We start from the raw sequence: 21,423 nt of genomic DNA, 5'->3' as shown, positions 1-21,423 counted from the left end.
TAGCAGCATAGACTCTATTAAAATTTAGATAAGTATCAATTCTTTTTTAAAATGTATTTCTTTGCTTATTCAAAGAATTACAACTTAATAAAACACTCTGTGCTAATTGGCATGTGACCAGAAGAATAAAACGCCTCGTGGAAGTAAGGACTATCTGTTTTCAAGTAAAGTATATCAAGATGTCCAAAGTGAATACACAGACAAAAAAGTAAATGAAAAATTGCACAAGTTCGTTTACTACCAGGATATATTTTAAATGAGGAAATCAAACCTTCTGCTTTTTTTCTGATCTGATGAGCACATGTCCTGGTTCCTCACGACAATGATCTTATTTTGGAGGCATTACGGTGTGGAAGGTGGTTTGGGAGATGAACAGGATCCTTGACTATCAAAACTATTCGCCCGGCCAGGTAACTGAAAGACAATAATTTCATAATGTATGACCTAGTATAAAAATAAAGTGGGCAATTATTGCTACCTTTTATTTATTTAAAAAAATTATTTTTATTGATTTCAGGGAAAAAGGGAGAGGGAGGGAGGGAGAGAGAGAGAGAGAGAGAGAGAGAGAGAGAGAGAGAGAGAGAGAGACATCAATGATGAGAGAGAGAGGTAGAAACATCAATTAGCTGCCCCCTGCACTCCTCCTACTGTAGATCAAGCCTGCAACCTGGGCACGTGCCCTGACTGGGAATTGAACCTTGATCTCCTGGTTCATAGGTCAACACTCAACTATTAAGCCACACTGGCCAGGCTGTTGCTACCTTTTAACAGTGAATATTCACTCATGATATGTAAGCCTCTGAAGAGAAAATATACATAACGCCCCCTGCCCTCCACAACTCAACTCCTCAGGGCACATGCGAGGACACAAATATCTCATAGAGATGTAGGCAGGGTGTGGTACACAGATGGTATGCAGAGCAGCCAGGCATGGGCAACTATTCCTTTCACATTCTATGACAGGTGCTTAGTTCTTATTGTAAAGTAATTATTGGTTTACTGTAATGGGCGGGGGCAATTGCTAGGTAAATGCAATACGAGATTCAAGACACAAGAGACTGCATTTCCCTGGCTCTAAAGCAGGAAGTGTCTTTTATAGGAGCAATTCATGAGATAACAGGGACTAAGATCGGCAAATGGGAGCCACACGTGATGAAGAGTAACTTCTCTTAGTCCCCAAATATTATGTGTATTTTAAAAGTTTAGTTACAACAGAATAAAGTCGTGATTATCTAAGTAGAAGTAACCAGATTTTCTAAATGATGCTTTAGTCTCTGTCCCACCAACTTACCCAGCTCTCGAATTGTTCCCTTCTAATTTTAATCTTTTCTCTGGCAACAAAACACATAATTACACACACATCACTTTCCCACAGTGCAAAATCCAGCCAGTTCTTAGGTCTCTAGTCCATATGTTCTGTTTGACCATTGAATGTAGGTTACAGGAGTTGGAAAAAAGGTGCTGTTTGCTGGAGAAAGTATATTTACATAATATTTTAGTCCACTTGTCCTCTGATACTCCACTGCTAGAAAAATATCTGGGATCTTCTGATATCCATATTACAGCTTATTTTTCTTGTATATCCTACAATGACTGACACAAACACATGCCTAGCCCATAGCTCCCCTTCATCAGATAAATGTAAACAGTCATATGTCATTATTAAACAGCCATATGTCATTATCATATGCCCTGGGTTGCACAACATATGCCCTTTCATTAAAGTTCTTGCTCACGTTACCTCATTTCTCCCTACATAATCCCTGTGAAGTCTGAGGGGCATGCATTTCCATTTTCATTAACTCTGGAGAAATGCAACCGTAGGCAGAGTGAGTGGTCTGCCCAGGATTATCCAGCCAGAGGAGCAAGGATTAGAATCCACGTCTCCCCGTCAGTGTGGTTCTCTGCCCAGCAAATTTTACTCCCATGTCTAGATTCTTAAAATTAATATATACTTTGCACCCAGCGGGTGTGAACCAGGGATCACTGGTTTGATTTCCGTTTGGGGCACATGCCCAGGTTGTGGGCATGATCCCCAGTGGAGGGTGAGCAGGAGGCAGCCCATTGATGTTTCTCCTTCTCATCAGTCTTTCTATCTCTCTATCCCTTTCCTTTCATCTCTCTCTCTTTAAAAAAATCAATAAAAACATATTTTAAAAAGAAAAGAAATTAATATTCACTTTTCAATCCTTAAATAAAAACAAAGATGAAAGTCAGGAAAATGATCGTAAATGTACAATAAGCAGTAGAGTATACTTTAGACAAAAAACACTGTTGAAATAAAATACAACCTTCTCAAGACTCACTGAAATATTTAGAGGATATATTGTCTATCTTTCTGAACCACTTTAGGGGAAAGTGCTGTGCACATGTGCATTTGTGTAAGTGTCTGACTTTTAAATGATGATGTGAGGTCAACGTGTGAAACACACACATATACGCAGGTATCTATGATGGCAGTTCACCTCTGTTATCTGGGCATGCAATATTCACACCACATTCATCCAGTTTTCTCTATCATGTCCTGAGTAACATGGTCAAGGTCACATTTTTGTGACTAAGCTAAGATTAGAACCTGAGCCCGTTGACATTTAATAGTTAATTACACTGCACGCAGTGCCAGAACAAGAAGCAGAATCGTAACCTCAGCGAGATAGCAATACATCATCTACTTACCATGTGGTTATCATAACTGTTCTTTTTATTGAACTGCATAAATTCCATCATCTGCCACAAATCCTTTTGCCAACATGCATCACCTTTCAGTTAACTAGGCCAGATCAATGACTTACTCTGTGACTCTCCCAGAGGCTCCGGCAATTGCCTTTTCATCTAGCAACATTCAGTGTTTCCAGTAGACTGACAATTAACTTTATGGCTAAAAATCCAGATAGAAGCCGGTATCGAAATCCATTCTGGTTAAATAACCTATTATTATAATCAAAGCTAACACTGCGTCACACTCAGGGCTAAGAATTCAACATTCAGCCTTTTATTTAGTTTTACTCTCTCAGTTTACTACTATTACAGAGTCATAGCAGAACTTAGGTTAAAGTAACTCGCCCCAAGCTTTTCCAATATGTAGTCACACAGCACAGGCACGCTTTGGTCTCAAGCAAGCTGACGCCTCTATACTTAAAAAATCTGTGAGCACTTTTACTTCCTGGCCAGAGTTGGGGTAGATATACCTGTCCTTTTACACAGATGAGTGGTATTCATTGACAGGACCTCTATTTAGGGTTTCTGGAGAAGTTTAGGTGAGGTGGCAGTTTTCTCAAAAGAAAAGCACCAACATTCCTTTTCCAGTTAGGAATGGATTTACTGGAGCGCCCCACCATTCACTGATGTAAGTTTCCCCACTATGCAAAGAAAACAATAGACTTGCAGTTTTTAGGGGCTTACTGTCCAAAGGAATTTGAGTGATTTTGGGGAATCCAACAAGACACACAGAACTTTGAATACTGGATGACAGAGTCTCTGGGACAAAGCAAGAGCAACATCGGTGTGGTGCTTTTTTTTAAAAAAATAGGTGAATATATAAAACATCAGAGAATGGTTAGAGATAACATATTTAAGCAAAAGAGATTTTAAATAGAGAGTAGGTGTCAGGGAATCACGCTCACCTCCAGCAAGGGGTGCCAATGTGTTATTGGTTTTCGGTGATAGGCCAGCATTTCATTCCAGTGGTCTCGCCCAAGGCCCTCAGCGTCCAGTCCTGTTCTACACACCCCTATGACCTCATTGTGTCCTACCCTGCAATTCAGAGAATGTTACGTTTTCATTTCCATATTCAAAGATACATGGAATTTCACACATCTTAGCAGAATTTTAAACATATGATTAAAACACTAGATTTTGTGGCAGGTTCTAAATGATTTTGCAGATCAAATTACTTAGGGCAAGTAAAAAAAAAATTAAGTAAACTAAAAGTTACTAAACAGAAGCAGCATTCGAAAATGAATTTGTAAAGGTGCACATACAAACCATTTTAGTGCTCCGTAACTTGAGCACGTTGCACAATAATAGACATCGTGTGAATGACGAATGCCAGCTGGTCCTTACCTATATGATGAGTTTCTTTCTTGGAAGCAATCCAATTAACATTAAGTGATGTGAATCACAATCTTGTTCTTTCCACAAGGCTTAGTGTTTTGTAATGATGCTCATATTTCTCACCAAGACCTCAATATCCACTTTTTTTTGGTATAAATGACCATATTTAATTGACTAAATGATATGTCAGTGAATGTTATAATACTTGTACTATAATTAAACAGGGCAAGGCTATGTTCAATACCACAAAACTTGACTTATCATTGCATAGCAGCACAGCATACTGAACAACATTCCTATTTTCCATCCATGTCCTGTTTTTACAGCAACAAATCAAAATAAAAATGACGATTAATAATTTGGGAGCTTATTATATGCCAGACACTGTTCTAAATAATTTAAAGGTACTGCCTCACTAAATCCTCCCACCAAGACAATGAATATCATCACCATCATCTCATTTTACAGACAGAGACAAACACCCCGAAGTGCAGGGACCTGCCTGCCTTTATACGCTTAGTAAAAGGTCGAGGCAGCATTTGAATTGAGACAATGGATGCAAGTGTACAAGTGGTTAGGTTGCTTCTCAAGAATGGAGTATAATTTAAAGGCATTTCTAAAGGTTATTTTGACAGACATCTCTAAGAAGACTTTGAGATGATTTTTTAGGACATTTCATTACTTTCTTCCTGTCATTGATATTGATTTTTATGTTTACTATCATTTTCTTCAATATTAAGTTTCCCAAACAAACATACTTTTAAAAAAAATATATTTTATTGATTTTTCACAGAGAGGAAGAGAGAGGGATAGAGAGTTAGAAACATCGATGAGAGAGAAACATCGATCAGCCTGCCTCCTGCACACGCCCCACCGGGGATATGCCCGCAACCAAGGTACATGCCCTTGGCAGGAATCGAACCTGGGACCATTCAGTCTCCAGGCCAGTTCTCTGTCCACTGAGCCAAACTGGTTAGGGCCAAACATACTTTTAAAAATAAGTGTTTTTTTTTCATCTTCCTGTTTTGTATGGCAGGATCCATTTCCCTAAACTTGTCTGAATGACAAATCCTCAATTGGATCTCCCTGCAATCACTGTGGTGAGAAATCAATAGGAGTCATTTTCTTGGTAAAGCAGGACAAGGGCTACCAATGAAAACAGCACAACATGTTTAGCTTTTGAAATTTCAATGGACTCAAGAGCGCTCTCTTTCTTAGGATAGCTTTCTCTGTAAACTGTGATATAATTTAATTTCAAATATTAGATGATACATGTCGTTTTATTTTTCACTGCTTCATTTTGTTAGCTCTGAGCCAGAAGATAGCATATTAATTTCTCAAGGTTATAGGGTCCTGGTTACTACCATTTTCATGGTCCTATACAGATGACACTCTTTTAAAATATTTATATATGTGTGTTCCGTTCCACTTGTGTTATTATTAGAACAAAATAAATGTAACAAGATACTGTCTATTGCTGATAATTTTGTCGGTTAAACATACAATAGTCCTTTCCAAAAAGAATTTATCAATATGAAAAGCAAAACAATAGAAAGAAGTATAGAGCAAGGACCAAAGAAGAGTTATGAATGTTTAAGGTGGGACAAGAGTTGAGAGGAAGAAGAGGCGGGTTAGCGGAGAAAGACACAGAAGTGGTGACTTGAGCAGGACTGTACGGCATGGGTGGGATGAGATACACAGAGCAAGGTGATACTATCTCAGACACGGGAAGGGTGGGAAGATAAAGGTTAGGGCTGCAGTAGGAGGAACCTTCAGAGCTGTACCTGGGAGTTTGCAATTTCTCTCATGAAAGGACAAGTGACTCCGTGTGTGTGAGCTGGAAGAGCTGTCCACAAAGCAATGTTTTAAGATAGATGTCAGAGCATCAAGGCTGCATTCCTATGGCCGCTATTCAACTTCTCCTCTTAATGCTCACTGTTCACAGTTCCATATTATGCTGATGTTTTACAAACGGGAAAAGCAAATCCCCAGGAGATTGCATAACTTTCCCTTTCACACAGCCAGTTAATGATAGAGCTCTGATAAGAACCATAATATTCATATTCCAGCCCAGTTGGGAAAACAAACTCCGTTGATTTTAATTTCTGTTGTCACTGTCAAAAGGCTTCACACAGTGCTTTCTATAATGTGCTCCATACTGCGTCTGTCTGTACCCATTCTTTCACCAGCCCCAGGTGTCCCATTCTTCAACTTAACAGTGACTTCTTTTGGAGAAGAAGAAGAAAAAAAAGAAGTATTATAACATGGAATAAATGAGTTTTGAAGGAATAACTTTTTCCTCTTCCAATTGACATTAAAACCGCTATAGTGGACTATGGTTTGCATATAACTTGAACATGACTGTTCATCAGTGAGTACAGAGATACACGTACCTGTCATAATCCATGACCGCGATGGAGAGGCTGACCTGCTCCACATTCTCCGGAGGAATGTCAAAAATAATGGCCTCATTGTACACAGGGTTTAGAGTGTTTTTCTTTGTAGTTGTTTTCCTCTTTTTTAATCTTCGACCCTCACACATCAGAGACACTTTGACATAAGGATCTAGGAGTGGGAAGGTCATTTTGTTAAAATAAAAGTAATGGTACAAAGTAGAAATAAAATTGCTGTTAGTTGTTACAAAGAAAAGTGGCATTTAAGCTAGTTAGTATTACGAGTTTTAAATTCCAATGATTTACTTGGGGGCAGTAGACTCTCTAGGACTTCTTACTTTAAATAAAAGCATTTATCTTGAACAAACTTGAAAATAATTAACTTGATCTCACTATTCGTACCATAACAGAGAAAACTCATTTCTCAAGAGCCAATCCAGAGCTATAATGTCACAGCTATTTTGAGGACACAGCTTGTTAGAAGTGATTTCTAAGGAATGGAATTTTAACAAGTAAGGATAATTATATTAAAGTTAATTTCTTTCAAAATAATTTATAATAAGAATACTAAAACGTATGAAAGAGCAACACTATCTAGACCAGTATGTATAATCACAAGTTGAAATTAGAAAGCAACAACTACATCAGCTGGCATTTTCTTCAATCGTTGGAAAAGATACTACAATCAGAGGTCTCATTTTAATCATAGCATTAGTGCTTAATAAAGACTTCAGATTGAAGAAATGATTACTACACATAATTATTAGATGCTCAAGAGTATACAAAAAGAGGGCAATATGTGCCTCAAAGATGGCCACAAGGAAGGTTTCTGTTATGACATTGTTTATATGATGCCAACTGGAAAGAGAAAAATTTAATTGGGTTATATTTTTATGGGCCAAGGGATCTTAACAAGGTCTGCCCAGCTTATTGTCTATACTCTTACTCCTGTTACAGTACTATAGAAAGTTATGTAGTATTACACAAAAGTTTCTTTAAAAGCCTTTACTTTTTTATAAAAAGGAGGCATGGCTTTGGAAAGGGGTGTTGGCATGGTAGATGGTTAAAATAATCCATTTCTAAGCTCTATCTTTATGTTTTTATTTTCTGGTCATCCTCCAACTATAGCACCACCACCTTTTCTCTTTCCACCAATGTAATAATACATCTTATTTCCTTAGAATAGGCCAAAATGATGGCAATATTAATTTAGTTGAGCAAATTAATGTTTTTTGAGCTCTAGAAAAATGCATCTATGTATTTTATAAGCATATCCTCCAAGGGTTAAAAACATATTTTGTGGCTAGAACTGAGGTATGGAGAAGAAAACATGGTGAAAGGACAGTGTTCAATGGCTGTTTTCCATTTATTTTTATTTATTTATTTTGCAAAAAATAATAATATGTGTATATATTTAGATTTTTCAATAACTGGAAATATGTTCTAAGGAAGAAGCTCATTTTTGTGATCTATTTTTGTGTATGAGCCCAGAGGCCTAGGCATTTCATTAACAATGGGAACAAGCCCTGATTTACCCTTCCATGCCCCCATCATGTCTCTGATGACATTTCTCTACTCTACTCATGACAAGGATAATTTACCGGCTCCTGAGTTGATACACAAGCCTTTTGTGAGAATTAATGAGGTGGTGTTCTCAAAGCACGCACTCATCTCATAAAAAGCTTCATATAAATAAAAAGTAATCTTGTACTTAATTACAACTTTGATGCTGTTTGCTTGTCTCAAAATTTGATCTCTTTTGATTCATGGTAGAAAGAAATAGAATAAACAGTAATTTGTGAGTACACTGTTTAACTGAAGTTCTTCAACATTTGTTGACCCAATAATTTTTCTTGGGTTATTTAAAAATAAATGTGGAATTTACTTACTTTCTTTCTACATTTATGTATCAACTATGTATTGCAAATTTTAAAAAAATGAATAGGCCCATGAATTCAGACAGTGGGCTGGTGAGGGCCTGGGGCGGGTAGTGGGAGTGGGCTGTAGGGGGTCAATGGGGGGAAAAAGGGACATATGTAATACTTTCAACAGTAAAGATTAGAAAAAATAAAATAAATATGAACAATAAAATGGCAACAAATACAATAAATAAATAGTAAATCATGACATAGTTCAAAAGTCAAATTGCTAGAAAAGGTTGTGCAATAAGAAGTCTCCCTCCCATCTGTCTCCATACCTCTCAACTCCAACCCCAATTTTTTTGTGTACCACTCCAGTACTTATTTATGCAAATATCAGCAACATGAACATATATCCTAAAAATTCCCATTCTTACATAGAAGGGAGCATGATATCCATACTTACATTTGCATCTCATTCTTTTAATTTATATACTAAATCCTGTCCCTCTTTCCACACCAGAATTTAGAGTTTCTTCAGGTTTTTTATAATGCAAATGTAGGGGGCATTTTTGTTCTTAAGAACCACAACCTTATAAATTGCCCATCCCCATGTCATACTTTACTGTATCTCCATTACTATTTGTTATTTCTGTTCATTTCAACAAATGGTTACTGACCTCCCTACTCTGCTCTCATTTTTCCTCCCCCAGAGTATGCCAAAGGTCACATATTCAGCTATAAATAATCCTCCAGAACTGCAGTGATGTAAGTGAAGGGATAAAAGAACGATGTGGCTTTAACACTAACAAAGTTAGCACACACAAAAATTTCCTTCAAGAATGTTTTTAAGAAACTTCAAGAAGCATTTATTTATTTTATTATTTCTTTCCATCCTTTAGAACATACTTCCAATTACTGGCAAATTTTTAGTTAGGTAGTAAGAATGCAAATGCAAATGGTGGTCTTGAAACCTGGTTATTCCTCTGCAGATCAGGTTGGGAAATAAATTCAGTCTAAATATGTTTTCAAGTGGCCTCCAGTCATAGACTAATGCAAGTTCGAAGGGCATGCCTTCAAGTCCAAGAATCTTCTTTTATAAGCAAGTGGTTAGCTGAAAGTAGGGAAGTGGATGGTAAATCACACACTTTTCAGAAAGAGTTAATCAGTAGAGGAAGAAATATAAATAAAAACCCAAATTCAAAGTCAATCTATTTGGTAATACCTTTTAAAAACTTTGTGATGGCCGAAACTGGTTTGGCTCAGTGGATAGAGCATCGGCCTGCGGACTGAAAGGACCCAGGTTCGATTCTGGTCAAGGGCATGTGCCTGGGTTGTGGGCACATCCCCAGTGGGAGATGTGCAGGAGGCAGCTGATCGATGTTTCTCTCTCATCGATGTTTCTAACTCTCTATCTCTCTCCCTTCCTCCCTGTGAAAAATCAATAAAATATATTTTAAAAAAAATTTTGTGATGATAATACAAATAAAAGGTGATTTGGAGCACTTTAGTTGGTAACCTCTTTTTCCACTTTTATAGTACCCCAATACAGACAAATGAACTCATTAATTCCATCACTACACATACTTTTGGGTAGGTACATGTACTATTTTATTTGGGAATGTATCCTTGGCTCACTAACCACTTGTGTGCATACCTGATGCGCCAGTAATATCCATAGCCTTCAGATTTCTGCACTTGATGACTGTCAATGTCATACGTCCAGCAGTTGGCAAATAACAAAGGGAAAACATGATTTCACCCAGGTCTACGCTTTCCTAGAAAGGCAATTGGTAATGTTAGCAATTTTAAACACCAGAAAATGAATACAAAATGTAACTGAAGGGGTTAAGTGAAAAATCACTTTAATAGAATATTTGAATGTCAGTTTAAATTGTTTTATTGAGGATACAAATAACATTGTGAGAAAGCTGTTCTATTGTGGAGAAAGAAAAGAGAATATATCCTATTTCAGATACTTACTTAACATCTCTACTTGTATTTCTTTTTTTAAAAATATCTTTTTATTGGTTTCAGAGAGGAGGAGAAGGGAGAGATAGAAACATCAATGGTGAGAGAGAATCACTGATTGGCTGCTCCTACATGCCCCCTACTGTGGATCTAGCCTGCAACTGGGAATGTGCCCCCACCAGGAATTGAACTATGAACTCCTGGTTCATGGGTTGAAGCTCAACCACTGAGGCATGCCAGCCAGGCTCCACTTGTATTTTTAACAGGAATCTCAAACTTAATAGAGTCAAACCCAGACTGTTGATTCCATTCATTCCCTATCATCTTCTGAAACCAATGCCTCTGTCAGTCTTTCCATAATCAGCGAATAGTAGCATAATTCATCCAGAAGCTGGAGCCAAAAACTTAGCAGCCACTTTTATTCTTATCTTCCCCTCATGCCTACATCCAACCAATGTCTTATCTACATTATCTACAAAATGTATCCCAAATTACTGAGTTTCTTTTCAACTATATTACTACCATTCAAGCCAGTATCACCTCTTACCAGGATTATTTCATTAGTCTCTAAAACTGATCTCCCATTTCAGGAGTTAACCTTCATACAGTGGTCAATGAGGTTATTTATAAATACAAATAAAATTATTTCATTTTCCTACTTAATACCATCTAAAGGCTAATGACTATACTGTAATAAAATTAAAATTATTTACCCTGGCATATAAGTGGGGTAACTATAAATCCTGGTGTACCTGGGAAATTCTGGCTTTCTACCTATTGTCTGGTGTAATTATTAAGAACATCCCCTTTAATTCTTATATATGTCTTTGTTTGGACAATGCATTACAAGGTTGTACATGTAGGGCCCCGTGTGATTTGGACCATGCCTATCTCTCTAACTGTATCTCTTGCCTCTCCCCTCAGCTCACTCTGATGCAGATACAAAAGCCCTTTTTGCCTTTTTTTCTGTTGTTAAAATGAATTTTGTTCTTGCTTTTGGTCTTGAATTTTCTATTTTGTAAATCTTCACATGGCTGACTCTTTTTCACCATGCAGGACTCAGCTCAAATAGCATCTCTCCCGTGAGGCCTTCCCCCTTCCTATCCTACGCTCACCCTACTCAAAGAGCCCTCACACTTTTTTCCCCATAACAGTTATCATCATCAGAAATGATCCGTGGATTTCACTTTTGTTTCCCTGGTTCCCATATGTAAGAGCAGGGTTCTTGTCTGTCTTATTTTTGCATCCCACTGAAGTGGCTGGTGCATAGCTAGCTCTCAGTGCATTTTTTTTTTGAGGCAATGAAAAGATTATTAAGTAACCTGGATAAAAAATGACCTACTTTGTTTCATTTATAAACTGTCCACAGTGCCCTGATATAGATATATTTGCTGTCATTGGCACATAGACTGTGGACAAATGAGAATGAGTGTGAACAATGCACATTTAGGATGCTTCTCAAAAAGTCATTTACAGGATTTAATCAAATCATTCCTAGTTAAGACAATTTGTGGTGGATTTAATTTGGGGGGAAATAGGTTGCTATGCATGTAGGTCAAAGAAGTAGGCTCTCAAAAATTGTTCAGGAGAAGCTATTATCATTTATTAGACATATTCTTACAGATCAGGTTCTGATTTAGGTGTTCCCATTTCTTTACTCATGGTCTAGAAGTGGTAAAGCCAAATAATTAGCAGAATAAACTTTGAGTCAGTTAAACTTGGTTTTGACTCCCGTTTTCTGCTCCCCACCTGTAAGATCCTACAAAAGTTAATTAGGTTTTGACTCTCTGAAACTTAATTTTTAAACTGAGGAAAATGCCCATGCCACAGGGGTTTTAATCAACATGCTCTAAACCAGTGGTTCTCAACCTTCCTAATGCTGCGACCCTTTAATATAGTTCTTCATGTTGTGGTGACCCCCAATGTCATTGTTACAAATTGAACATAATTAAAGCATAGTGATTAATCACAAAAACAATATGTAATATATATGTATTTTCCGATGGTCTTAATTGACCCCTGTGAAAGGGTCGTTCGACCCCCAAAGGGGTCGCAACCCACAAGTTGAGAACCGCTGCTCTAAACAAACCCCAAGTTATTTAACAGTATCTGGCATATGGTAAAAGATGCCATTCATTGCTGTATTGCTATCACATGGAGCAGTGCCTTAGACATAAGTACTGGATAAATAAAAGAAAATAATAAGGTGAAGCAATTATTATTTTTCAAGAAAATTATTAAAAATAAGTATTTTATTAAAAAGTTATATCCAACTGGGTCTCCTCCGTGCTATTGGATTGTTGCAGACCCAAAGTAGTGAGCAAGACCTGATAGGGGAGGCCTGCCAAGGATTCATTCTTTTCACCACCAGCAAGTACTGAGTCTTACTTCAGTGCTAAACACCAAGATAGACATGGCAGGATTCTGCCCTTGAAGATTTCAGTTGAAAAGGAAGAGTAGTCTGCAAAGGGCAAATAAAATAATTCTCAATTCTATCTTTATCTGATGATTCTCTCCTTGTTTCACTTTCTATCTCTTTTTCCAAATGTTCCTTTAGGCTAAGTCAAGGGGCTGAAGCTTCCTGTCGGCAGCCATGCCCCTCCTGCACTGGGTATTCCTCCTCCCAGAAACTATCAATCAGAGTCAGCATATTGCCTTGTCAGCTGGTAAAAATTATGAAGATAAAGCAAGGTACCAAGTTCCACCAAGAAACAGGGGGGTGAGAGGTGGTGATGGAGGAGCAAGGAATGAAATAGGAGACATGATCTCAGACGTGAAATGCTTGGAATCCAATGGGATGTGCACCAGGTGCAAACTCGAAAAAAGTGTGAGGAAGCATCTAAAGGGATTCATAAATAAAACATTTTCATGTGTCTGACTGACATGGGTTTACTTTTACACATTAAATAATCAGAGGGAGTAATTTTGTACTTCTCTGGGCATATCCCATGCTTATTAGCTGAAACAAAGAAAGTTCATCATGTTTGGTCCTATCTCTCAAAGACCCTTTCTATGGATCCAGATGCAACATAATTTTGACCGTTATTAACAGGTATTAGTAAACACAGAGTCTAAAGTGAGGAGTTGACCAAAGCACTAGCCCAAATATATGGAAAACAGAAAGCATGATCTCTGAGTAGCTCCCAATAACAAGCTAGCTGGCTTTATGCCTAGGGCAGTAATAAGAAACCTACTTAAATATTTAAACTACATGTAGTCAGGAGTTGTTTGTTTTTTTAAAAAAAAATTGGAATGAACTGGGTGGTAAAAATTGATTTATAATATGCATCCATAAAAATTGCACAGAAGTTTCATTCTTCAGTAGACTAAATGTACCCGTCAGGAAATATAGCTGTGGAAGAACTAGAACTGCCTACATACTGAAAAGGGCAGAATGCTCTCTAAGGTAAATGCCATTATTCTTCAACTTTTAAAATCTGGAAGCGATCAAAGAGATAATCATGAAAAATGAACTTAATTAAGAAAAATGGCTATGGGACCTTAAAAAAGGTCCTCCAGCAGATGTAGCAGCAGAATTCTGGATTTTGGCCACAGTGCTCTGAGCTGGTGTGCACTGATCCCCACTGCCCACCACCGAATCTGTCCTGGGATGATGGCCCAACTCCAGGGAGCCGGTCAAGTTCTAATTGCTGCCTCTTCCCTCTCTGCTCCAGACCACTACGGTTTATAAGGCCACACTCAGTCTCAACAATCTGAACCCTCTGACACCTAGCAAAGAACCAGGAAATAAGTTGAAAGGTGTTTGAAGAACCAGCAAAAATATAAAAAGTTATGCAGTAAATAAACCTCTTATTTAACGAGATTATATCATTTCTTATTCAACACCCATTTGCTATTATTTTAGACAAAATTCCAACTAGAATGTTTACTTAGTATATCAATATATATCAGGTCAAAACTCGTGCGAAATGTGGAAGTGGGGTAAAGTATAGCATTAGGTCTAGTGGAGATAGAAATAAATGATAGCTGCAAAGACGCCAGACATATAAAAGAGGAGCCAATATTCTGAAAAGGATAGCAATCTAGGTCATTTTTGTATCATGGGGAACTAACACTAATACCTCAGCAACTTTATAACAAGAGTTTGTTGCAGATTTGAAAAGAAATTAATATTCAAAATGATGACTCTGAGTCATCAAGCTAAGGGAAAATATCCTAAATGTTCTATTGAAGAAGGTAGAGACATGTACACTAGTTTTTACAGTTATTTTTATCCAAAATCCTTAAAATGTTTGAGGTGGTAATTTTGGCTTATAATGAAAAGCTTTGAGTTTCTGAAAGTTTTATTTATGGGTAATTTTACTTACTGCAATTCTATATAAATATGAACTTTACATAGTAAATTTTAAAACACTGGTATCTTTGGGCAAATAATCATTTGAAAACTGGCTATCAAGTCTAGGACACTGTATTCTAAGAACTTTCTTTCATTTCAGACACGCTAATGTATTCGGTTGAACATTCAGAGAGACAGTCTTCCGGCTGGGTCAGGGCCTGGACATTTGATTTCCTCACCCTGGCTCCACAGACAGCTGGGTGAAGGGCTATCGTCAACCTCACAAACGAAGTCACAGGGATAAAGTCGTTTTGTTCCATGCACTGTCTCACCAAAATAAAAACCACTGGAAAAATAAATTGATATACAAATGGTTGCATTGCACATCCTATTTTAGGACTCACAGAACTAACAGCAAGATCGAACTACAGCAATTGAGTGTAAGAGACCTAGAGAAGGCACTGAGAGCTCCATACTCGAGGGTGTGATAGCCAAGAGAAGTAGTCCAGGAGAATAATTATTACACTGGGCTTTGAAAAATTAAACGGATGGGATTGAGAGGGAAGACGAGGAATCATGTTGTATGTGAGAACTACAGTTAGTAAAAATGGTAACAAAATTTGAAAAATGTTTATTTTGAGGAAGCTAGGTTAGGATGGAGAAAGATAGAAGAGAGAGGGCATTGAAGTAAACAGGTGTGGGAAGATGCTGGCTGAAGAAAGGTTTGAATTCAGTGATATATTAGAAAGTAAAAATCATTAAGACTTATTGAAAAAAAAAAAAACCCTTTAAACAAGCAGTTGGTTGCCAAGGTGACAACAGCCATCACATCCACTTAGCACCCTAAATGCAGCCTGCCTTGTATGTTTCCTGGTTGGCAAGAGAACGGATGGTTTTCCACACAACATTAAACAATGTGTTATTAGAGCAAACGAGATCTTCATCAAATTACTTGAGTCCTTCATCCACCTGCTTGTAAAATGAAGCTAGAGTGAAATGCAGACTCAGAAAGGTCTACTGGATTCTAAGTACCCTGATATTTTTATTTCTCTCTGATGCACACCTCCCATTTGCCTAAAAAAGTTATGGCATTTAACCTTGAGCAATACACTTAACCTCACTTGATCTCAGTTTTTGTCGTTGTTTTTTTTTTTGTTGTTGTTTGTTTGTTTTTTGGTGTAACATGAGGGTGCTCAAAGAGATGAACTAATTTACCTTCCGTTCTAAAAGTTTGTCATTTTAAGCACTGGCAACATGAAGATTACTTAGCACGTATAGCTCAGGCATGTTCAAGAATGTACGGACAGGCATTTTAGGCCCTGTTTGCTATAGAACTTGGGGTGCCTCATAAGAAAGACCTCAAAGGATCACCTGGTGCTAATAACTTGATTTCAAGTTCAAGAACAGATGGTCATACAAAATGGCTATCATGCTGATTTCCAGATGACACACTAGATGAGGAGGATGCAATCCTTAAGGCAGAGTGCATCCGGGTTGATCTGGTTGGTGATCATGAGGAAAGACCTTACAGGATAATGAACATGCATTGTCATTTATATTGTCTCCTGGCTATGCTAAAAATCTCAAGGGGGTTGTTTTTTACTCTCTGAAATGTGTTGGGCACACAGGGGCTAAAATATAGAGTCCACCCTCCTCCACATTACACATGTGGTTCCTAAGAATCTGGTCCCTACGTGTTTTTCTACTTTCATCTTAAAATTTCTCGTGAAGTTTCTGCAACTCCAAAACTCTGCACTCTAGTAATATCAAATGCCATGTCAATCTCTAAACATTTTTTCATTCATTAGTATACTCTTGTTTATTGAGAGCATCCAGAATGCCAGGCAATGTTCTAGTTATTGGGGGAACACTGATGACCAAGACAAATTTTTTCTCCCTATAGGGCTTATATGTGATTTTTATATAAAGTCACGCAACCTCTCAGGATATCATGCAATTAATCAGGAAACAAGCTAGCAGAAAACACATAAGTCTGCATAATTTTACAGTACATGCTCTTTTTGTTTTTTGTTGATTTTTTTTAATCCAGTGTTGCAAGGGATTTCTAGAGAAATTCTTGGGTTTTAATTATAGAAACAGAGATAAAAAGTACCCGATTCTTCCCATGAGGATCTCGGAGGACTTCAGAGTAATTAAATGCGTGACATTTAATCTGAACCTTTAAGAATGAGTAAAGGTAAAGGGAATTAAAAACAGAGGGAGATGCATACAAAAGAGGCTTTGAGGGTTGGAATGTCCCACAAGGACCAGAAGGCAAACAGAGACCACAGGTTCTGGCAATGGCAGAGTATAATTTAAATGGCAACACGCTGACCGTATTCTCAGGACCCCTCAGAATACTTATTCAGGTCAACCCCGATTTTCTCTGCAGTCAGGATGAGATCCATTTCCATAGCCAATAACAATTTCCTGGGTAGGTTGCATTTAGATTTAAAAGGGCTAACATAAAAAGATAATGTATGTCGTGGGTTTCATTTGCTGCCTGACACATAGTAGATATTCAAACATTACCATTTTTTTTTCTTGTTTAAAACAATTCTTCTGGGGTCAGTGACTGGCATAAGGTTGATGCTTAATACAATGTTTATTGAGCGAAGAAGTGAATGAATAAATGGAAAAAGCATCAGCCCTCATCATGACGCCAATGGCAGCAGGGATGGCTGCTCAAAGAGCGAAGGCTACTCAGTAAGCAGGGGACAAGCGAGCAAATTGCAACACTGCTTGTGGGTGTTGTGGGCTTTGTGAGTGGGGCCCCTGAGAACTGTGCAAGGGCACGTCCATATATCGTGGCCCTGAGAGTACAATAAACTAATCGTCATAACAGTTCTGAGCCATTTAAAGATATATTTATGGTTTGGGGAGCTAACGGTAGAGGATACTTATCGATTAGTTTTACTGAACTTTATTTCTCTACAGGTCCCTCTGGTCTAGTGTGATTTGGGATGCTGTGTGTGATAATTCCATCGCATGTTGGCATTCGGAGCCAAATGCATCCCTGAGGCGTATAAATTGTTTTTTGTCTTTGAACATCTGGCCACCTCCTCCAACCTGCCAGCAGAAGCTGTCTAGTGACTCTGAGAGGCACGGGAGAAGGAGGACGCTGTTTGATATGCTTCCTACCTTGATATACAATTAGGGAATGTAATTAACACTGTAAACCTTCCCCGCTTTCTAGCCCGCGTCCCTCCTTTTCTTTCAAAGAACTACAATTTTCACACAGCACATCCTCCCTGCCCTTTCTTCTCCCGGTGATTCTGATTAAATTAGATTTCATCGTGTTCAATGAGGGTGGGGGCAGGAAGAGGCAAAGGAGGGTCCCCTCCCAAAACCTAGTTAAATTCCTGGAGTTTTCGATCACATTTTCCATCATGGAGTCTTTCCTGCCATCTCAAACTTGAAGGCATGGGAAATGCCACCAGGTCCCCTTCAGTAGGACCTCTTGTGTTTCTGCAAGAAGGAAGGGATGCACTTTGGATTAAGCACAGACTATTAGGAACTGTGCTTGGCCATGGTACACAGTCCAGGTGAAATTTTCTGAACTCAGGGCAGAAAAGGGCAGGGAACATGGCAGTGTTAGAGACGGGGTAATTACAACCCCCAACGAGCATTAAGTGATTAACAGTCGCAACTCAGAGCAATTGCTGCCAGGGATGCTATTGGATCCTGCCATGTGGCTGCTCAGTGGGAGAACCATTTTCAGCTCCAATGCAAGTGGGAAATATCTTTGCCTGCCAAAACCGGGTTAGCTCTTATTCTATCCTACACAGCTGCAGACTTAGCGGCCACCAGCCACGGGGTGCTCAGGTTGTAGAGATAGAGCGGAGGCCTTAAAACAGCCTTTCCTGGATTTAGCAAATCAGGTCTCCTAACTCTGTAATAAAGAGCCTGAAGCAAAGAGCGGCCTGAAGCAAAGCCCAACACAGACACCTGGACAAGGGCAATCTAGGACAGAAGAAGAGGACACAAATTTGATGAGGACTCTTCCCTTTATCATCCTGGATAAAAGCTATCTTAAGCTTCTTGGTGAGCGGGGCTAGAGGTTTCTTCTCAAACCTTAATCGTTATTTACAGATAGGGGCATAGAAACTAGTGTAATAAACTGTATGCAGCTCTCCTTAGAGTATTTGATGCTTTTAAGTGTCTTTACAAAATCCCCAACGAAAGGAATCCCGGTCAGTATTGCTGTACATAACCTTGGACTGGATGAACTTGGCTTCACAGTTCTCGAGTCTACCTTAAATTGGTTCACATGGCGTCACTCCTGCTCCCCAAAGTCTATTCTTCACATAGTAGCCAGAGATTTATTAATCATGAGACGACGGCTCACTTCTGATCAAAAGTCATGAATAATCTCCAGAGGCACTCAGAATAAATTTCGAAGTTCTTTCCCTGGCCTAAGGCCACTCAATAATCTGACCCTCAGCTGTCTTTCTGATCTCATCTGTGATCACTCTCATCAGAGGCTTTATCTGACCACCCTATCTAGAGTGTCCCTGCTCTACAACAACGTCCTATCCCCTACCCTGCCTCATGTTTCTTAAAGCACTTGCATTCATTGGGCATATTATATATTTCCTTTGTTATTACATGTCTCCTTTCTTACAAAGTAGGACTCAGAGAATGGGGACATTGTATGTCCTGTAACATGCAGGAGAGTGGGTGGTAAATAGAAAAACTAAACAGAAGTTGGTTGAATTGATGAATTTAAAATGCTTGTTCTACAAGTGGACAGAGCAGGTAGCAAGCCTCTATTACAAAATATTTATTTAGTCATTATTTTCTCTGGATGAGCAAGATATAACAATTGCTTCTCTCTATACAACCAGATCACAAGTTAAAACATTTGCAGTCTACTTGGTATGATAGCAATCTATTTCCCATAATTTTCTGCTTTTGTTTTCTATGCTCTTCTGTAGACTGGTATTTGATAGGTGCCTACAACATTTGTAAAGCATCCCTTCACTTACTATGGGGTATGGGATTGTGCACAGTTTTTAAAAATTAAAAGCACTCCTGAAAACACCAATAAAATTGATGTTTGGTCAGTAAGATCTTTGGTTTACTTAGTTTGTGGAAAGACTTCATGCAATATATGCCATGGTATAATCTTTTACAACATTGTTGTATTTTATGCAATTTCAAGATTGAGTTAAAGAGTACAGAATGAGTATCTCTCACTCATTAAAAAATACACAAGGATATACTTTTAAAAATTTAAACATTAGGGTGAGACATTCAAGACATGAAAGTAATTGGGATGTTAGTTATCAATTGGGTAGCAAATAGTTGTTTTCTTTATGTGCAAGATTATGACATTTGGCAACTTTAAATTTTACAAAAATTTCACATTTATTATCTCATTTTATTTTCAAAATATTCCTATGGGTTTGATATTATTATAAACCTCTTTTTTTTAATGGATGAAGTAACAAGTTCAGACATGCTAAGCAGCTTACCCAGTAAGAGAGAGAGAGAAGACAGCAGAGCCAGGATTCTAGTTAAAGAACATCCACTTCACTTCCTGGAGTTTTCTATTTCCCTCTGCACCCTCCCTAATGGAAATAGTGCTTCAAATGTTACTAGTCAGGAAAACAAATAAAATTGTTTTCATGGTCTTAGATGTCAAAGCTAGCAGATGAAAAATGTTTAGAAATTAGAAAATCAGTTATTTGATTTACAGGAAACTTTTTAATGCAGTCTATTATGGAGATTTTGAACATTCACACTTATAATTGAACTGCATATTCTTTTCACTATACAATAGCATATTTATAATTAATGACTAAACTAGTTAAATGCAAGAGAGATAGGACAACTCAACAGTACCTTTAGGAATCTTCTAAACTCCTAAAACTTGCAACAGACCATATATTACTAAAACACTGGGGCTAAAAAGCTTCTCCTTACCTCCTACAACCTCCAAGCTGTAAAATACTGCAAGATGCAAATAATCCAGTTAAATTATATCCCAAATATAAGGTTTTCACTAATTACATTTAAGAGAAAAACATTGCCTAGAAATTTCCTGAAGTAACACTGATACCAACTGCTTGTTTGAATGCTGCTCAGAATTATTGCTTAGTTCTCCATGAATTTAGATTAAAAATTGTTAACAAGATGGATTTTATAAGATTGTAAGTTGTAAAGATCATGTGTGTGTGTGTGTATATATATATATATATACACATATATATATGTATATATATATTGTCATAGTATCATTAACATTTTATTTAATTTAAACTACATAAGTATTCTGATATTTCAATTATGTAAGTCAAAAGTTGAACTTTCATGTTAAAAAGAGTCAATTTCTTTTTAGCATGGTACTACTTTGATATAAATCAAGGCAAACAACACTGAACTAAGTTAATTAAAGGTAGAGCCTGGTTTTTTTTAATCGTCTGAGTGAATTTAAGTGATTTTTTTAAAACTATAAAATGGAATGATCACACTTGAACTCTACCAGTTCTATAATAATATGTTCATATGATCTAGACATAAGACTTCTCAAAGATTCTACTCAACTCACACCCATGAACGTCTAAGTTAATATGAAAACACTTCGGACCTGTTACAAGTCTCATGCACTTTATTCTGAGAACACGATCTCAGGGCATTGTTTAAGATTTATTTATTTTATTTATACACAAGTCTCCCAACTTAGTGTTTTATTATACAATCTGAAAGCAACAAATTGGAGATGTAAAGAATGCAGGAAGCGTGTACCTTTATAGTGGAGATAAAACAGTGTAATAGAAGAGCAATCAACAGAAATAAAAGCCTGCCTATAAAATGTATTGTAGCCCTGACCGGTTTGGCTCAGTGG

General features: G+C 37.7%; 1 protein-coding gene across 1 annotated transcript in view; it reads right to left on the bottom strand.

Annotated features, from left to right (window-relative positions):
* Positions 1-226: 226 nt before the first annotated feature.
* Positions 227-21,423, bottom strand: part of SYT10 (synaptotagmin 10) — a 70,490-nt gene continuing 49,293 nt past the window's right edge. Inside the window, exons 4-7 of the mRNA XM_006767821.2 lie at positions 9,963-10,083; positions 6,447-6,618; positions 3,624-3,753; positions 227-414 (exon numbers count right to left, since the gene is read on the bottom strand). Of these exons, the coding sequence (XP_006767884.1) occupies positions 343-414; positions 3,624-3,753; positions 6,447-6,618; positions 9,963-10,083 (495 nt within the window). The 3' untranslated portion in view covers positions 227-342. The remainder of the gene's footprint in view (positions 415-3,623; positions 3,754-6,446; positions 6,619-9,962; positions 10,084-21,423) is intronic.

Source organism: Myotis davidii, unplaced genomic scaffold (assembly GCF_000327345.1).
Source record: "Myotis davidii unplaced genomic scaffold, ASM32734v1 scaffold902, whole genome shotgun sequence".
NCBI lineage: Eukaryota > Metazoa > Chordata > Mammalia > Chiroptera > Vespertilionidae > Myotis > Myotis davidii.
Note: the sequence above shows the minus strand (reverse complement) of the source record. Positions and strands in the feature narration are given on the sequence as shown.